This window comes from Lathamus discolor, chromosome 17 (genome assembly GCF_037157495.1).
Source record: "Lathamus discolor isolate bLatDis1 chromosome 17, bLatDis1.hap1, whole genome shotgun sequence".
Lineage (NCBI taxonomy): Eukaryota > Metazoa > Chordata > Aves > Psittaciformes > Psittacidae > Lathamus > Lathamus discolor.
The window spans coordinates 697,771-715,293 of record NC_088900.1 but is presented as its reverse complement, the minus strand read 5'-3'; the positions used below and the strand labels follow the sequence as shown (position 1 = coordinate 715,293).

At 54.4% G+C, this 17,523-nt stretch overlaps 2 protein-coding genes across 4 annotated transcripts; both read left to right on the top strand.

Annotated features, from left to right (window-relative positions):
• Positions 1-309: 309 nt before the first annotated feature.
• STT3A (STT3 oligosaccharyltransferase complex catalytic subunit A) lies at positions 310-9,571 on the top strand. The gene is made up of 19 exons (XM_065697369.1): positions 310-377; positions 1,495-1,578; positions 1,722-1,847; positions 1,958-2,018; positions 2,801-2,922; positions 3,089-3,234; positions 3,789-3,879; positions 4,289-4,395; positions 4,920-5,084; positions 5,295-5,475; positions 6,419-6,574; positions 6,698-6,789; positions 7,409-7,564; positions 7,674-7,862; positions 7,942-8,058; positions 8,140-8,242; positions 8,751-8,939; positions 9,058-9,173; positions 9,261-9,571. Exons 3-19 carry the CDS (start codon positions 1,760-1,762, stop codon positions 9,297-9,299), a joined length of 2,118 nt encoding a protein of 705 aa, XP_065553441.1. The 5' UTR covers positions 310-377; positions 1,495-1,578; positions 1,722-1,759; the 3' UTR covers positions 9,300-9,571.
• Positions 9,572-9,757: 186 nt separating this feature from the next.
• CHEK1 (checkpoint kinase 1) lies at positions 9,758-15,501 on the top strand. 3 transcript variants are annotated; one of them, XM_065697258.1, is made up of 12 exons: positions 9,758-9,871; positions 10,515-10,738; positions 11,227-11,291; positions 11,366-11,435; positions 11,946-12,134; positions 12,851-12,955; positions 13,032-13,127; positions 13,201-13,309; positions 13,879-14,056; positions 14,708-14,839; positions 14,936-15,037; positions 15,294-15,501. In XM_065697258.1, the coding sequence occupies exons 1-12, from the start codon at positions 9,807-9,809 to the stop codon at positions 15,387-15,389; spliced, it is 1,431 nt and encodes a 476-aa protein (XP_065553330.1). In that variant the 5' UTR covers positions 9,758-9,806; the 3' UTR covers positions 15,390-15,501. The 3 variants fall into 3 exon arrangements, with proteins under 3 accessions (XP_065553330.1, XP_065553331.1, XP_065553329.1); XM_065697259.1 differs by having other exon boundaries at positions 12,827-12,955; positions 13,228-13,309; XM_065697257.1 differs by having other exon boundaries at positions 12,827-12,955.
• Positions 15,502-17,523: the final 2,022 nt, after the last annotated feature.

The following is a 17,523-nucleotide window of genomic DNA, read 5'->3' as shown; positions in this document are numbered from 1 at the left end:
GCCCCTCCTGCGCCCCGTGCGCGGTCGGTGCCCGCCTGGATCTCCCGGAGCTCCGGCGCGGCCGCCACCGCCTCTCCTTGGCACCGCCCCACGTGTCACCACCCACGTGGCGGGACCGTAGCCTGCTTCCGCTTCCGTTCACGTGACGCACTCCAAGCTCTGGGGGACACGTCGCGGCTCCATCGCCGTAGCTTCTTCTCCGCCAATCAGAAGGCGCCGTACACGGCACGCCCAGCCCCTCCGCCTGAGTGCGCGGCGGCACGGCCAATGAGAGCGGTCGTGTTCGGAGAGGCAACCAATGGCGAGCGTGGGGGGGGAGGCTCTACGGAGGGCAAGGGAGGCTGCGCAAGGCGGATGGACGGGGTGGCGGGGCTTGGGTGAGGGCTGTGGGCCGTGGGCCGTGGGCCGTGGGCCGGGGGTGGAGAGGCTGTGTGCAGGGGCCGTGGGGGGTTATGGGGTGTGTGTGGGGCAGGGGCCGTGGGGGGTTATGGGGTGTGTGTGGGGCAGGGGCCGTGGGGGGTTATGGGGTGTGTGTGGGGCAGGGTGCTGTGGGGGGGTTATGGAGTGTGTGTGGGGCAGGGTGCTGTGGGGGGTTATTGGGGGGTGTGTGGGGCAGGGTGCTGTGGGGGGTTATGGGGTGTGTGTTTTGGGGGTGAGTGATGCTGCGGGACAAGGGGCTGCTGGTTGTCAGGGACTGGAGCCTGTGGGAGGTGAAGCTATGGGGTGCTCTGTGCTGTGGGGAGATGGGGTGTGCAGGAGGGTGGCTGTGGGGCTGTGGGGTGCTGCATGGGGGTTTGTGGGGGGCACAGTGCCTTGTGGGGCACAGGCCAGCTCAGAGGGGCTGGCAGTGAGTGCGAGGCCATAATCTGTAGCCTAGGGATGGCTCTTCCTCCTTCCCGTTCCAGGATGCTGGGACTGGCTTCCCACATAGCTGTAGTGTGGCAAAGGGTCCCCCACACCCCATGCTGGAGCTGTGAAATCAGGGTACCAGTGGGACTCCACTGGCAGAACCACTCATGCTGTGCAGGCATCCGCGTTACATGTTTCTGAGCTGCTGCTTGTTATCCCCAGGGATCCAGGAAATAAATCCATCGGGGACTTGTTTCTGTGTCAGTGGCGAACATGTGGAAGTTAAAATCACTTCTCGGTCACCAAAACGTCTTTTTTCAGGCTCTGAAAACACCGTTTGTGTTTTAAATCTCAGCCTGTCCCAATCTCAGCTGCAGCTCTGAGATGTGACCTAAGGGTTTAGCCACCAGTTCTGGGACTGGGTTTTTCCATGCTGATTGGGCCAAGAAGCATTTTAAAGCAATCCATGTTTTCAGGAGTACAGAGATGTTATTCCCTGGCTACAGTTTCATTTCCTTGGTGTCCAAGACCAATTCTTTGTGTTCTGTGTGGATTCTTTTTCTCAGAAGTGATGGTTGAACTCCAGCCAGGGGAAACTTGGTGGTTTTGTTAAGAGCTTACACTGGGGCTTTGTTTCCTATGCAGAGAAACAGACATCTCCTGCGCCCCAAAGAAGCTCTGGTCTCTATAGAAGGAAAAACCTCAGCTGAGACTTGGGCAGCTAATCAGGTGAGGATGGGAGGGAAGGGAAGGGGATTTGGGGATGGGAAGCATGGATCCGGGAAGCATGTTGCAGAAGTGGAGTATTGAAGGTGTGCTTCATGCAGCCTTTGGAGATGCTGTGCTCTGATGTTCTTTCTGCTTGTTTTCAGGTGTTGGAGCATCCTCAGTCCCCACTTCTAATGTGAAAATGACCAAGCTGGGGTTTCTCCGGCTCTCCTACGAGAAGCAGGACACTCTGCTCAAGCTCCTCATCCTGTCCATGGCAGCCGTGCTCTGTAAGTCCTGCAGGTGCCCTGGAAGGGGAGTCCCGGGAGGGAGCTGCCTCTGCTTCTCTTGTAGGTTGGGAAGCTCTCACCTGGCTTTAACCCTGTCTCTGTGTTTACAGCTTTCTCCACGAGGCTTTTCTCTGTCTTAAGGTTCGAAAGTGTCATCCATGAATTTGATCCGTAAGTGTCGTCTGCTCATCTCCTGGGGGTTTTCCTGTTCCAGAGTGCACAGAATTCGGGTGCCTTACACCAGGCTCAAGTTAATTCGCATTGAGGATGTGGGAGTTGGGGGGAGGTTTTCACTGCAGATAGGTTTTCCTCTTCCAGACCAAAAATTAACTTCTTGGGACTCTTCCTGCAGCCTGGATCTAAGTAATCACATGCCACTGGAATCCTGGAATGGTTTGGGTTGGCAGGGACCTTAAAGCTCATCCAGTTCCAACCCCTGCCACGGGCAGGGACCCCTTCCACTAGAGCAGCTTGCTCCAAGCCCCTGTGTCCAACCTGGCCTTGAGCACTGCCAGGGATGGGGCAGCCACAGCTTCTCTGGGCACCCTGTGCCAGCGCCTCAGCACCCTCACAGGGCAGAGCTTCTGCCTAAGAGCTCATCTCAGTCTCCCCTCTGGCAGGTTAAAGCCATTCCCCTTGTCTTTTTTGCTGGGGTTTGGTTTTTCTTGGCCTGCGCAGCACACAGCAGGGGAGAGGGCTCACTGCACATACTCCTGGGCTTGCTGCTGACTAAATCAGGCTCAAGGGAGGATGCTACCTTTGCAAACCCACTTTTAAACCGCTGAGGAGGAGGGTGAGCTTTTGCAGCTGAGGTTTAGTAGGAATCTTAGGGTGGAAAACACACCTTACAATGCTGTCCTGCCCTAGGCATCAGAGAAGGGCATCCAAGTGGACTTTAATAGGATTTAACTGCCTGTCCCAAGCTGCTGGTTTAACCATTGTCCCTGTTACAGGTACTTTAACTATCGCACAACCCGCTTCCTGGCAGAGGAGGGCTTCTATAAATTCCACAACTGGTTTGATGACCGAGCATGGTACCCCTTGGGCAGGATCATCGGTGGCACCATTTATCCAGGTAAGCTTCTGCTGAGCTCAAATGCACCTCACATGAGGGGAAGATGGGAAGGGGGTTGATGTGGAGGGAGCAGGGTCCCAGTGCTGGATAGGAGAAGGGGGATTCCCTTTGTCAAGGCATTCCTGATGGGGCTTCTGGCTGCCCTGGTGTCATTTCCACCCCACAGGCCTGATGATCACATCAGCAGCGATTTACCACGTGCTGCACTTCTTCCACGTCACCATCGACATCCGGAATGTGTGCGTGTTCCTGGCTCCACTCTTCTCCTCCTTCACCACCATAGTGACTTACCACCTCACCAAAGAGCTCAAGGTAAGGGGTGAGTGGGATGCACCTCACAGGAGGAGCATGGGCTTGTGCAAAAGCAACTTGTGGTTGTCTTGGAAGCTTGGAGGTGGCCACCACGTCAGTGAAAACCCACAATTTCTGTTCTGAAGTGTCATTTTGATGCTCAATTTTATAGAATCATAGATAGAATGGTTTGGGTTGGAAAGGACCTTAAGATCATCCAGTTCCAACTCCCTGCTGTGGGCAGGGACACCTCACACTAGACCATGTCACCCAAGGCTCTGTCCAGCCTGGCCTTGAACACTGCCAGGGATGGGGCAGACACAGCTTCTCTGGGCACCCTGTGCCAGCGCCTCAGCACCCTCACAGGGAAGAGCTTCTTCCTTATATCCAACCTGAACTTCCCTTGTTTCATTTTGAACCCATCACCCCTTGTCTTATCACTACAACCCTTGGTGAAGAGTCCCTCTCCAGCATCCTTGTAGGATGTATTTCTCTGAGGTGTATCCATGTGGAATATGGCAAAATTCCCAAGAGCTGATGGCTTTTACCACCCTCTGGCTGGTTTCTCTTCCCAGGACGCAGGTGCAGGGCTCCTGGCTGCTGCTATGATCTCAGTTGTGCCCGGGTACATCTCCCGATCCGTTGCCGGCTCCTACGATAACGAAGGTGAGTTTGTGGCACTGGGAGCAGGGAAGGCTGCTGTTTCCAGCTGTTGGCTGCTGGATGATGATGGTAAGGATGCCACAGAGAATGACAGAGGGACGCTGTGCTCTGTTTATATCCATTCCAGAAGCAATTTTAGGGCTGGCAAAGGCAACAGTCTTGTTGCCAGTGATCAGGTACATCTCCTGTATCTGGGTTCTGGGGCCTGTGTGAGGAGGTGCTGTGTTCAGAAACCCATTTCCCACCCCTGCTTCTTTGCATGAGGCTCTGTTTCACCTTCTGATGGAGCAGCAAAAGCATTTATATATGCATTTTTAATTCATTGAGTGCTCTGCTGTGCCCCAGAGGTCATAGATTAACATTTCAGGGCTGATGTGAGCTTGCTTTGACATCTCTTTGTCCTTCCCCCCAGGTATTGCCATCTTCTGCATGCTGTTAACTTACTACATGTGGATCAAAGCTGTCAAAACTGGCTCTATCTATTGGGCAGCCATGTGTGCTCTGGCCTATTTCTACATGGTGAGTGTTCTTTCTCCTGGCACCAAGATACTTTGGACTACAAAGTTTATTCTGGATATGGTGACCAAAAACATCCAGTGTCCCATTCCCGTGTCCTTATGTTCAGGTAGCTAGAACTTGGCATCAAAATCCCAGACTGGTTTGCATTGAAGGGCCCTTAAAGCTCACCCAGTTCCAACTACTGCCGTGGGCAGGGACACCTTCCACTAGAGCAGGTTGCTGCAAGCCCTGCGTCCAGCCTGGCCTTGAACACTGCCAGGGATGGGGCAGCCACAGCTTCTCTGGGCACCCTGTGCCAGTGTCCCACCATCCTCACAGGGAAGAACTTCCTAACATCCCATCTCAATCTCCGTCAGGTTAGGGCTCCTGTCAGTTTAGCCTCAGGGCTGCTTTCAGTCCAGTCTCCACCCAACTTGTGTTTGTGCTTGATCCCAGGAATATCAAACCTGCTGCAGTTGAGCTCTGCTGTGAGACCTGTTCCATCCTGGAACTTGTGGTGTGTTGTTTGTTTTCTCTCTTGGCAGGTCTCCTCATGGGGTGGCTACGTCTTTCTGATTAACCTCATACCCTTGCATGTTCTTGTGCTGATGCTGACCGGGCGCTTCTCCCACAGGATCTACGTAGCCTATTGCACCGTCTACTGCTTGGGAACCATCCTCTCCATGCAGATCTCTTTTGTTGGCTTCCAGGTGGGGACCAGAATGATTTGCAAACTCAAGGATGGTCGTTTTGTTGCTTGTAACAGAACAACAGCGAGTTGTTTCTCTTGCCTTTGCCCTTGAGGCTGTAAGTGGGTGCTTGCTTCTAGTTGGAGATCTTGCTAATGCTGATTTGTTGCAAAATTAGCTTTTGGACTCTTGTTCTCCTCCATCCCTGATCCACATCTCCCCTGCTTGCAGCCTGTCCTCTCCTCGGAGCACATGGCTGCCCTTGGAGTCTTTGGCTTGTGCCAGATTCATGCCTTCGTTGACTACCTTCGGAGCAAGCTGAACCCACAGCAGTTCGAAATCCTCTTCAGGAGTGTCATCTCCCTGGTTGGCTTCGTTCTCCTCACTATCGGGGCTGTGCTGATGCTGACAGGTAGCCTGAGATGGTGGGGACCATGAATGCATTTTACTGCCTTCTTTCCTTGCTTTGGATCATAGAATCCCAGACTTATCTGGGTTGGAAGGGATCTTAGAGCTCACCCATTTCCAGCCACCTGCCACGGGCAGGGACCCCTTCCACTGGAGCAGCTTGCTCCAAGCCCCTGTGTCCAACTTGGCCTTAAGCACTGCCAGGGATGGGGCAGCCACAGCTTCTCTGGGCACCCTGTGCCAGCGCCTCAGCACCCTCACAGGGCAGAGCTTCTGCCTAAGAGCTCATCTCAAGTCTCCCCTCTGGCAGGTTAAAGTTGTTCCCCCTGTCCTGTCCCTGCAGGCCCTTCTCCAAAGCCCCTCTCCAGGTTTCCTGCAGCCCCTTTAGGCACTGGAGCTGCTCTCAGGTCTCCCATTCAGGAGCCTTCTCTTCTCCAGGCTGCCCCAGCCCAGCTCTCTCAGCCTGGCTTCAGAGCAGAGCTGCTCCAGCCCTCGCAGCATTTCCCTGCTCTTTGAAGAGCACACTGTTTGTCAGTCCAAATTCTGCATTGCTGCCTGCAGACCCGCCCTCTGAGGTGGAGCCTGGGGCCTGCCCCAGTTCCTCCGTCACCAGGAAAAGACTTGGGAAGCAGCTATAAGATCTGGGCTGCTGCTGTCACAAGGTGCAGAGAGTAACCTGCCATGACTCAACATGCTGGAGCTGTTGAGCTGATACATGTTGATCTGTAGTAGCAAAGAGATGCTAAAAAATGGCTGGTAGTGGGGGAGAAGCCTTCTTTAGGGTAAAATTGCTCTTTATTTCCTTTCTAAAATGGCAGGTTTGAGTAATAGGGATGTTAAACAAGCTCTGGGATTGCTCAGCCAGCCTTGCACATGCTTCTTTTGTGAGGGATCATATTGATATTGCCAGAACTGAAGTTGGTTGGGTTTTATCTCCTCTTGCCTAGGCAAAATCTCCCCTTGGACGGGGCGTTTCTACTCCCTCCTGGATCCTTCCTATGCAAAGAACAACATCCCCATCATTGCCTCGGTCTCTGAGCACCAGCCCACCACTTGGTCCTCCTATTACTTTGACCTGCAGCTCCTCGTGTTCATGTTCCCAGGTGAGCCCAGCACAGATGCCATCAGACCCTGATGCATTAAAGAATGTGCCTCTGTGATTGTTTCTCACTGTAGGCAGCAGATCCCCAAGGTGAACCTGACCCGTTTCTCTCTCCTCTCCACAGTCGGTCTCTATTACTGCTTCAGTAACCTCTCGGATGCCCGCATTTTCATCATCATGTATGGCGTGACCAGCATGTACTTCTCTGCTGTGATGGTGAGGAGCTGCTTCCTGCTGGCCACAAGCGTGATGATGAAGTGGTCCTCACAAACTGATTTAATGTTCTCTTTTCTCAAGCTGATGATGGTTCTGCCACCCTGAGCTGGCCAAAGTGTTTGTGAGGCTTCGCTCCCTTCCTTAAAACTGCTTTGTTGGCCTCCCCGTGCAGTGAGGGAATGTGATGTGGCAAAGCTCAAAGGGTTTGGTGTTACTTGCTTCCAAGTGGCCACACTGGGTCTCTTCCTGGTCTCCCATAGCTGAGTTGCAAACCCAAACAAGTTTTCCAGGTATCTGAGCAGTCACTCCAGCAAATAGCTGCTGCTGAGTGTTTCCACTATTGCTTTAGCACCCCAAGCTCTAAATATGGGTTGATTTTTGCTATGGAGGCATCTACGAATCCTTGACTCCACCTGAGCCAGCCCAAGGGTGCTCAGTTGAGGGCAGCTCTGTACATTGGCCAGTTTTAAGGTCTTCAGAGAACATCCCTTGGGGGCTAAATAAGTCAGCTGGAGGTTTATGTCGAGGCTGAGGTTTCTGGTGTTTCACTTCCCTTCTCTCAGATTTCTGCCTGCATGTCTTCTCCAGCAGCCACTGATGGTTCTGCTGTCACCCATAGGTGCGTCTCATGCTGGTGCTGGCCCCGGTGATGTGCATCCTCTCTGGCATCGGGGTTTCTCAGGTGCTGTCCACCTACATGAAGAACCTGGATATTAGCCGGCCAGACAAGAAGAGCAAAAAGCAGCAAGACTCCACCTACCCCATCAAAAATGAAGTGAGTTGGGCTAGCTTGGGACAGGAGGAGGAGACACCTCATCCTGGCTGGGGACAAGTGGAGGTGGTGGCCTCTTCCATTCAGTGTTGATCCCGGTTTGTTCCCCCAGGTTGCCAGTGGCATGATCTTGGTCATGGCTTTCTTCCTGATCACCTACACCTTCCACTCCACCTGGGTGACCAGTGAGGCATACTCGTCCCCCTCCATCGTGCTTTCTGCCCGTGGTGGTGATGGCAGCAGGATCATTTTTGATGACTTCAGAGAAGCTTATTACTGGCTGCGGCACAACACACCAGAGGTAAACAGGGATGATTTGGGTGGTGGAGACCCAGTGTTGTCCCCTGAGGTGCCAACAGCACATCTCGTGTTGTGTGTAGGATGCAAAGGTGATGTCCTGGTGGGATTATGGGTACCAGATAACCGCCATGGCCAACAGGACCATCTTGGTGGACAACAACACCTGGAACAACACGCACATCTCCCGTGTTGGTCAGGTAGGTCCTTCCCTCACCCACTGCCTTGTCCTGCCTTTCTGGGGCACCTCGTGGTATCACTGACAGCTGCATCTGCTCCAGGCCATGGCATCGACGGAGGAGAGAGCCTACGAGATCATGAGGGAGCTGGATGTCAGCTATGTGCTGGTCATCTTCGGAGGCCTCACTGGGTATTCATCTGATGGTAAGATCTTGCTCTGAGCTGGGTCAACCCCATCTAGGGGCTGTTTGTGGCTCAGGCTTCTCCAAAATAGCTCTGAGGAGTGAAGTTCCACCTGCAGCTGAGGCTGCAAAGTGGAAACGGTACCAAAACACTCCTCTTTGGAAGCTGCATGTGCCTTTTTCACACTCCCAACACTCAACCTCTTTGCTCTAGGCCTTCCATCTCAACTCCTTGCTGTGGGCCTCCCAGCTCAATTCAACCCCTCACTTGCAGCCCACAGACTTAACCTCCTCATTCTTTCACCTCGACTCCTTGCTTTTTCACCACCCAACTCAACCCTCTTGCTCCCCCAACTCAACTTCTTGTTCTTTTACTCGATTCAGTCCCTTCCTCTTGACCCCCCAACTGAACCCCTTGTCTTTCACCCCCAAGCTCAACTCCTTCCCTTGCTCTTGGCCCCTGAGCTCAATTCCTCATTCTCTCACCTCAACTCATTTCATTCTTCAGCACTTTGCTCTCCCCCTTTCAGACATTAACAAGTTCCTGTGGATGGTGCGGATCGGGGGCAGCACGGACACAGGGCGCCACATCAAGGAGCATGACTACTACACCCCTACTGGGGAGTTCCGGGTGGACCGCGAGGGCTCCCCGGTGCTCCTCAACTGCCTCATGTACAAGATGTGCTACTACCGCTTCGGCCAGGTCTACACTGAGGCCAGTAAGTCCCCAAAACCAACCCTGGAGAGAGTTGACACCATTCCAGGGAGAGCCCACCATGCCCCCAGCATCTCTGGGTTGTGATGTGGCAGCACTGCCTGTACTTTGCCCTCTCCTAGAGCGACCGCCGGGCTACGACCGGGTGAGGAACGCCGAAATCGGCAACAAGGACTTCGAGCTGGATGTGCTGGAGGAGGCATACACCACAGAGCACTGGCTCGTCCGAATATACAAGGTGCAGCCCCAAACCACCCCCAAACCCCTCATATTTGGGTAAAAGCATTAACTGTCACCCCACTGAGCCTTGTTTTTTACCTCCCAGGTGAAAGATCTGGATAACCGTGGCTTATCAAGGACGTAGAGGTGCTGATGGCCACCTTGCACCGCACTGACCCAGCCTTTGCCTGTGAAGCAGAAACGTTGGTGGGGGGGGGATTGGTTGTTTTTCAGGTTTTCTTTCTGGGGAATTGGTTGTTTTCCTTTTGTTTTATACAGTTTGTAAGTACAGGCAGCAACGGGGAGCCCCGGCCCCGCCCTGCCTGCCGGGAAGTGATTTTTATACATGAAGCAGTCGCCAAATCGGGAATAACGGCTTTAATGGGGAATTATAAATAATAAAAGTTAAAAAAAGGCGATTGTGGTGCTTTGGGAGATGATGGGGGGTTTTTCCCTCCCTCTCCAGAACGCGGGGGATAGATTTTAGGAGTGTTTTACCGCTTTTAATCAGTACGGGTGAAAAGAGGGGGGCAGCGGGGCTTGCCTCATGCTGCGGGCGGGAGGGGGCGGGGCTTGGGCGCTGCGCGCGCAGGGCGAAGCGGGAAGTGGTTGGCGCTGGCGGGAAACGGGACCGAAGGAGGCGCGCCTGGGGATGGCGGTGCCGTTCGTGGAGGACTGGGACCTGGTGCAGACGCTGGGAGAAGGCGCCTACGGGGAGTGAGTGCGGGGCGCCGGGAAGGGGAGGGGGCAGCGGTCGGGGTTGTTGCCTGCGCTTGCGCCCCCCTTGAGCGCGCAGTGTGTCCGCGCAGCCACCCGCTGTGTGCGCCTCCTGCGTGCCCGCTGCTTGTCTGGTGCACGGCCCCTGCGTGTCCGCCGCTTCTCACCGTGTGCCTGCTGCTTGGCGGCTGCTTGGCCACTGCTTGCCCCTAATGTGGCCACTGCTTGGCTGTTGTGTGCTCTGTGTATGCTCAGCACTTGCCCACTGCTTGTCCTTTTGTGCCTGCTGCGTTGCCACTGCTTGGTGACTGTGTGCCCCTTGTGTGGTCGCTGTTTGACACTGCTGCAAGGCCATTGCGTGCACTGTGTATGCCCGGTTCTTGCCTGCTGTTTGCCCACTGCTTGCCTGTTGCATGCCCCTTGTGCGCCTGCTGCATGGCCACTCCATGTCCTGTCTACGGCCACTGCTTGGCAGTTGCATGCACCTTGTGTGCCCACCGCTTGCCCATTGCATGACCCTTATGTGCCCACTGCACGCCCCTTATCCACCCATTGCATGCCTGCTGCCTACACCTGCATCTCTTGCCTGTCCCTGTCCGCAGCCCATCTCTGTGGCAGCCTTTCAGGCCCCTCTTGTCCCCAGGGTGCAGCTCGCTGTCAACCGCCGCACTGAGGAGGCCGTGGCTGTCAAGATCGTGGACATGAAGCGAGCGGCTGACTGCCCCGAGAACATCAAGAAGGAAATCTGCATCAACAAGATGCTCAACCACGAGAACATCGTCAAGTTCTATGGGCACCGGCGGGAAGGTGCCACTCAGTACCTCTTCCTGGAGTACTGCAGCGGCGGGGAGCTCTTTGACCGCATCGGTGAGCTGCTCACAGACACCTCTTAGAATCTAGAATGGTTTGGGTTGGAAAGGCCCTTAAAGCTCACCTGGTTCCAACCCCTGCCATGGGCAGGGACACCTTCCACTGGAGCAGCTTGCTCCAAGCCCCTGTGTCCAACCTGGCCTTGAGCACTGCCAGGGATGGGGCAGCCACAGCTTCTCTGGGCACCCTGTGCCAGCACCTCAGCACCCTCACAGGGCAGAGCTTCTGCCTAAGAGCTCATCTCAGTCTCCCCTCTGGCAGGTTAAAGCCATTCCCCCTTGGCCTGTCCCTACAGGCCCTTGTCCAAAGCCCCTTTCCAGCTTTCCTGCAGCCCCTTTAGGCACTGGAGCTGCTCTCAGGTCTCCCTTTCAGGAGCCTTCTCTTCTCTAGGCTGAACAAGCCTAGTTTTCTTTGTCTGTCTTCTCATTAGAAGCTAATCCCTAAATGGTTGAGAATCTCTTTCTATTCTTTCCCCCCCTACACAGAGCCAGATATCGGGATGCCAGAGCCGGAGGCGCAGCGTTTCTTCCAGCAGTTGATTGCTGGTGTGGTGAGTGTGGTGGCAGTGCTGGTGACACCAGTGGTGGTCCCTGCACAGCGCTGACCCTTCTCTGCCATCTCCAGGTCTATCTGCACAGCATTGGCATCACCCACCGTGACCTGAAGCCGGAGAACCTGCTGCTGGATGAGCGAGGTGAAGCAGGGGGGCACGTTCTCTGTCCATTCGTTTTGAGTTTTGATTTGAATTGAGTTGTACATTGCAGTTTAGCCTCTGTGTGCCCACTGCTCAGGTGTTGCATGCGCCTTGTGTACCCACTGCTTGACTGTCACGTGGCCACTGCAGGGCCATTGCGTGCCCTGTGTTTGCCCACTGCTTACCCACGGCATGCCCCTTGTATGCCTGCTGCATGGCTGCTGCTTGGCTGTTACATGCCCCTTATGTGGCCACTGCTTGGCCATTGCTTGACCTGCACCTGCATCACCTGCCTGTCATATGTGCACTGCTGGCCTGCTGCTTGTTCATTGCATGGCCCTGATGTGCCTTCTGCTTGGCTACTATGCACTACGTGTGCTCACTGCTTGCCTGCTGTGTCCCCGCTGCTTGGCCATTGCATGCCCCTTCTGTGGCCACCACTTGCCCTCTGCTTACCCATTGTGTGCCCACTTTGGCTGACTTTAAATTCCTTCTCTTTTCTGCTTTCAGATAACCTGAAGATCTCAGATTTCGGCCTGGCTACAGTCTTCAGGCACAACGGCCGGGAGCGCCTGCTCAATAAGATGTGTGGGACCCTGCCCTACGTGGCCCCCGAGCTGCTGCGGTGCCCTGAGTTCAGTGCGGAGCCTGTTGATGTCTGGGCCTGCGGCGTGGTGCTGACAGCCATGCTGGCCGGAGGTGGGGCCGCCCCATGCGTGTGGGGCACGTGTGACGTGCTCGAGGGACACAGGGGAAATGCATAGAGGGAGGTGTGTGGAGCTCTTGGGATGGGAATGGGGGTGACCTGTCAAGGGAGGGGATTCTCCCCCTCTACTGTGTTCTGGGGAGACCCCCCCCTGCAGTCCTGATCCAGCTCTGGGGCAGCAGCACAAGAGGGACGTGGAGCTGTTGGAGCGAGTCCAGAGGAGGCCATGGGGATGCTGCGAGGGCTGGAGCAGCTCTGCTCTGGAGCCAGGCTGAGAGAGCAGGGCTGGGGCAGTCTGGAGAAGAGAAGGCTCCTGAAGGGGAGACCTGAGAGCAGCTCCAGTGCCTAAAGGGGCTGCAGGAACCTGGAGAGGGGCTTGGGACAAGGTATGCAGGGACAGGCCAAGGGGAATGGCTTTAACCTGCCAGAGGGGAGACTGAGATGAGCTCTTAGGCAGAAGCTCTTCCCTGTGAGGGTGCTGAGGCGCTGGCACAGGGGGGCAACACAAGGGATGCAGTGCAGAGGTGCCTGGCGTGGGAGATGGCTATCGTGCTTTGGCACGCTGCAGGGCTTTGCACATTGCCTGTTTTAAAACCCCACAGAAATGGTGTTCTTTCTGCCTCCCATTGCAAAACCTCCCCGTGTGTTGCCTCCTTGGCTGCATTCTCCCCTTCTCATGGTGCAGTAACAGAGATTTCCCCTCCGGCAGAGCTGCCCTGGGACCAGCCCAGCGACAGCTGCCAGGAGTACAGTGACTGGAAGGAGAGGAAAACCTACCTCCCGCCTTGGAAAAAGATTGATTCTGCACCCTTAGGTGAGCACCCAGCACCCCCAGCAGTGCCCCATGCCATGCTGGGATCACCATTCCCACCCCTCTCCATCTCTCCCAGCTTTGCTGCACAAGATCCTGACAGAGAGCCCTGCAGCGAGGATCACCATTCCCGATATCAAAAAGGACCGGTGGTACAGCAAACCCCTCAAGAAGGGTAAGGGGACACGGGGGAATGCGTTTGTCACTCCTGATTTAGGGAATTATTGGGGTGTCTTGTCCCTTTGCAGGCGTCAAGCGGGCTCGTGTGTCCGCAGGGGGGGTCTCTGATTCTCCCGGTGGCTTCTCCAAGCACGTCCGATCCGATACGGACTTCTCACCGGTGAAGAGCCCACTCGGGTGAGCCCCTGATTCCCTCCGTGTCCCTCTCCATGCTCTGGGGTATGTAAGTGCCTGGTCACTGCTGGGCCATGCAGTTCTTCGCACCTTCCAGGGCTTTCCCTGTGTTTTCCCTATGAGGTGGGTGGTGGAAACCATGCACAAGCCTGTGTAAACATTGCTTGTGCAATGCAGGGTTGTCCAGAATCATGGAATGGTTTGGGCTGGAAAGGACCTTAAAATTCATCCAGTTCCAACCCCTGCCATGGGCAGGGACACCTTCCACTAGAGCAGCTTGCTGCAACGCCTTGAGCACTGCCAGGGATGGGGCAGCTACAGCTTCTCTGGGCACCCTGTACCAGCACCTCAGCACCCTCACAGGGAAGAGCTTCTTCATATTCAACCTTAATCTACTCTGTTTCAGCTTGATCCCATTCTCTCTTGTCCTACTGCTACAGTCCCCGATAAAAGAGCCCCTCTCCAATATCCTGCTACAATTCCCATGCTGAAATATCCCCGCATTCCCCATCCTTGCAGCCTCTCCTTTGCACTAGCACCCCTATAACACCCCGTCTCCCTTTGCATTGCAGTGAGGAGAAGGTGAGCTACTCCACATCACAGCCAGAGCCGGGCACTGGTGGGATGCTCTGGGATTGTGGAGCAGCTGCCATCGACAAGCTGGTGCAGGGCATCAGCTTCTCCCAGCCTGCCTGCCCCGAGCACATGCTGGTAAACAGCCAGCTCCTCGGCACCCCTGGCTCCTCACAGGTATGGGGCTCAACTCTGTTGGGGTGCAGCTCAGCAGTATTTGGGGTGTAACTTTGTAGCATATATGATACTAGGGAGCAGCTTTGCACTATTGATCATCTTTGGATGTGATTTTGCAGCATTTAGGAAACAACTTTGCAGTGTTTTTAGCAGCAGGATGCAGCTTTGCAGCATTTATGATACCAAGATGTAGCTTTGCAATATCAGAGATGCAGCTTTGCAAGGTTTTATCATCTCTAGAAGAAACTTTGCAATGTTTTGGGTGCATCTTTAGGGTATTTTTAGCAGCAGGATGCAGCTTTGCAGTGTTTAGGTGCTGCTTTGCAACTGCAGTGTTTGGGATGCAACTTTTCATCCCATTTATAACCTCAGAGCCCAACTTTGCCATATTTATTACATTTGGGATGCAACTTCGCACTGTATTTGTGAGATTCAGAGGCAACTGTGCAATATTTATGCCATTAGGGAGCAGTTTTGAGGTACTGGGATGCAGCTTCGCAGTGTTTATAGTGTTTGGGATGCCGGTTTGCATCCTGGGCAGTGCAGCTCGCAGCCTTTGCCATCAGCGGGTGCAGCTTTCCAGGGCTTACCCTCGGTGCTGCTGCAGCCTGGTGGGATTTCTGACCTTTCCCATGGCTTTGCGGCCGGCAGAGCCCATGGCAGCGCTTGGTGAAGCGGATGACGCGCTTCTTCACCAAGCTGGACGCTGACGGCTCGTACCGTGCCCTGAAGGAGGTGTGTGAGAAGATGGGGTACGGCTGGAAGAAGAGTTGCACCAACCAGGTGGGTGAGGGGGGATGAGATCCTGGGGTGCAGCCTCCCTGCTGTTGTATCTGCAAGTAATCCAGGGGATCCTCCCGTCCTTGCTGCTGTTTTCAGGTCACCATCTCGACCACGGACAGGAGGAACAACAAACTCATCTTCAAGGTGAACCTGGTGGAGATGGAGAGCAAGATCTTGGTGGATTTTCGCCTCTCCAAGGTGGGCACGTGGTGATGCACAGTAGGTGTAAGGTGATGCAGGGACTTGCAAAGTGTTACATACATGGCGGGTGCAAGGTGATGCAGGACCATATTAGGTGGGTGCAAGGTGATGCAGGACCATGGTGGGTGGGTGCAGGGTGATGCAGGACCATGGTGGGTGGGTGCAGGGTGATGCAGGACCATGTTAGGTGGGTGCAGGATGATGCAGGACCATGGTGGGTGGGTGCAAGGTAACATAACCTCTCCCCACATAGGGTGATGGCCTGGAGTTCAAGAGACACTTTCTGAAGATCAAGGGCAAGCTCAGCGACATCATCAGCACCCAGAAAGTCTGGCTGCCTGCCACCTGAGCCCCAGCATCCCACCTGCCTCCTCCTCCTTTCCCTCTTCCTGTGGGGAGCACCCAACCAGCCGCACGCTTCAAGTTTTAAAGGTTCAATAAAGTCCTTGGGGAGACATGAAGCGATGCTTCCTGCAAGCAGGGAGGCTGCAATGGGTCCCATCCTGCCACCGCCCCTGGCAGGTGCAGGGATGGACTGATGGGTCCATCAAAATTTACCCAAAATGCCCCCAAATGGCTGAAATGACCCTAAATTATGCACAAGCAGCCCAAATTGCCCCCAAACCAACTCAAAACCTTCCAGAAGTGCTCCAGATTGTACTCAAACCACCCAGTCCCAAAGTGCAAACATCCAGCCCCTGCTCCCAAGCTTGGGGGGCCAGGATAGAAAGCTGGTGCTGGGCTCACACAGTGAGAGCTCTGCAGTGCTGCCACCACCATGGACAGCCATTCTTACACTCGCCACAGATGCAGTTTTAGGTGGGTAAGTAAGGGAGGATATCCGTGTTGGTGGCACTGTTCCTGAAGTCACCACACGTAGGACATGCTTGGAGCAACCTGCTCTAGTGGAAAGTGTCCCTGCCCGTGGCAGAGGGGTGAAACTGGTGAGCTTTAAGGTCCCTTTCAGTCCATCCCATTCTGGGATTCTGTATCCTGTGTTTGGGCTCTAGGCCCCATTGGAAGGAAGGAAAAACAACCAAAACCAGTTTGAATTGCTCCAAAATAGCAAAAACCAACCCAAACTGCCCCAAATGGCCTTAAAACCAGAGAGAAGTGTCCCAAGGCCACCCCAAACGCCCCTGAACCTGCCCAAATTGCCTGCAAAAGGCCCAAAATGCCTGAAAGCAACAAGCTGTCCCAAAATACCCCAAACCAGCCCGAAATGCCCCAGACTGCCCTAACAACTCACATAAATTGTCCCAAATCAGCTCAAATGACCCCCAAAATGGCTTTAATGGTCCTAAACCAGCCCCCAAATAGCCCGAAACTCCCTGAAATGCCCCACAAGTCCCCACAGCAGCTCAACATTCACCCAAAATGCCTCCAGATGGCTGGAATTACCCCAAATTATGTACAAAGAATGCAAATTGCACCCCAAATCTTCCAGAAATGCCCCCAAAGCACCTTCAAATGCCCCAAATTTCACTCAAACCATGAGATCCCAGAGTGCAAACATCCAGTCCCTGCTCCTAAGCCTAAGATGCCAGGACAGAAAGCTGGTGCTTGGTGATGCTTCCGCAGAGGAGCAGGTCAGCAGAGGATGGGGGGCTCCTCCGAAGAAATTGGAGTAACAGCTTGATTTGGGGCTGATTCCCCTAAAAAAACCTCTCCATGACGGGCTGTGCTTGGGGAGCCGGAGCCGCTGTGGTGGCCCCAAAATACTCCAAAACCCCTGATTCTGGGTCTGCAAGGTTTGGGGCAGGGGGGCTGGTGTGGCGGATACCCCTCGGAAACTCCGCACAGCAGGTGAAGGGTGCGGTGTGGCGCCGCTCGCTGCTGCCATCTGTGTGCAGAGTTCGGTACTGCAGGTGGTGGTGACGGGTTGCTCGGTGTGGCGTAGGGCCATAAGGGCTGTCCCTGCTCAGAAGCAATTTCCAGAAGCAGATGCAAGGCGTCTACAGGCGTGAATTCCAATGCATTTTTTATCATGCCTCATCAGAGGGCATGTTCCCACCCTCAGAGGGGCCCCCTGTTGAGTGAGCATTCACGTCTAGGCGCTAAGTCATCCTCATGCTGAAATGTCAAATTAGTTCATCTAACGCCTAATGGCTTGGTCTCAATTTCCGCCGTTTTCCTTAAAATTGAGCAAATTCCTTTTGCACAGTCCATAGTATGCACACTTGTTGAGCTACCGTACAAACTTTCCACCACCTCCACAAATTAGCAATTGTTAATAAAGCCGTAGTCAGTAGTAGCACAAGCACAGGGTGGGCCAGTATCTTCAAAAGTTGAGTTGCTGTAGGAGATTGCCATTCTGTCCCTACCAAGAAAACTTCCCCCCAGTGGTGCTCTCCAGTTTTCTTGGTGTCGGTGATGATTTCTTTGATTTCTTCTACATTATGTTTAACAGCCCATATTGCTTGGTGAGAAGTTTCGTTGGCCTTCTGTACCATCTTCTCGAGGTCTGGGTGATAGAACATTTT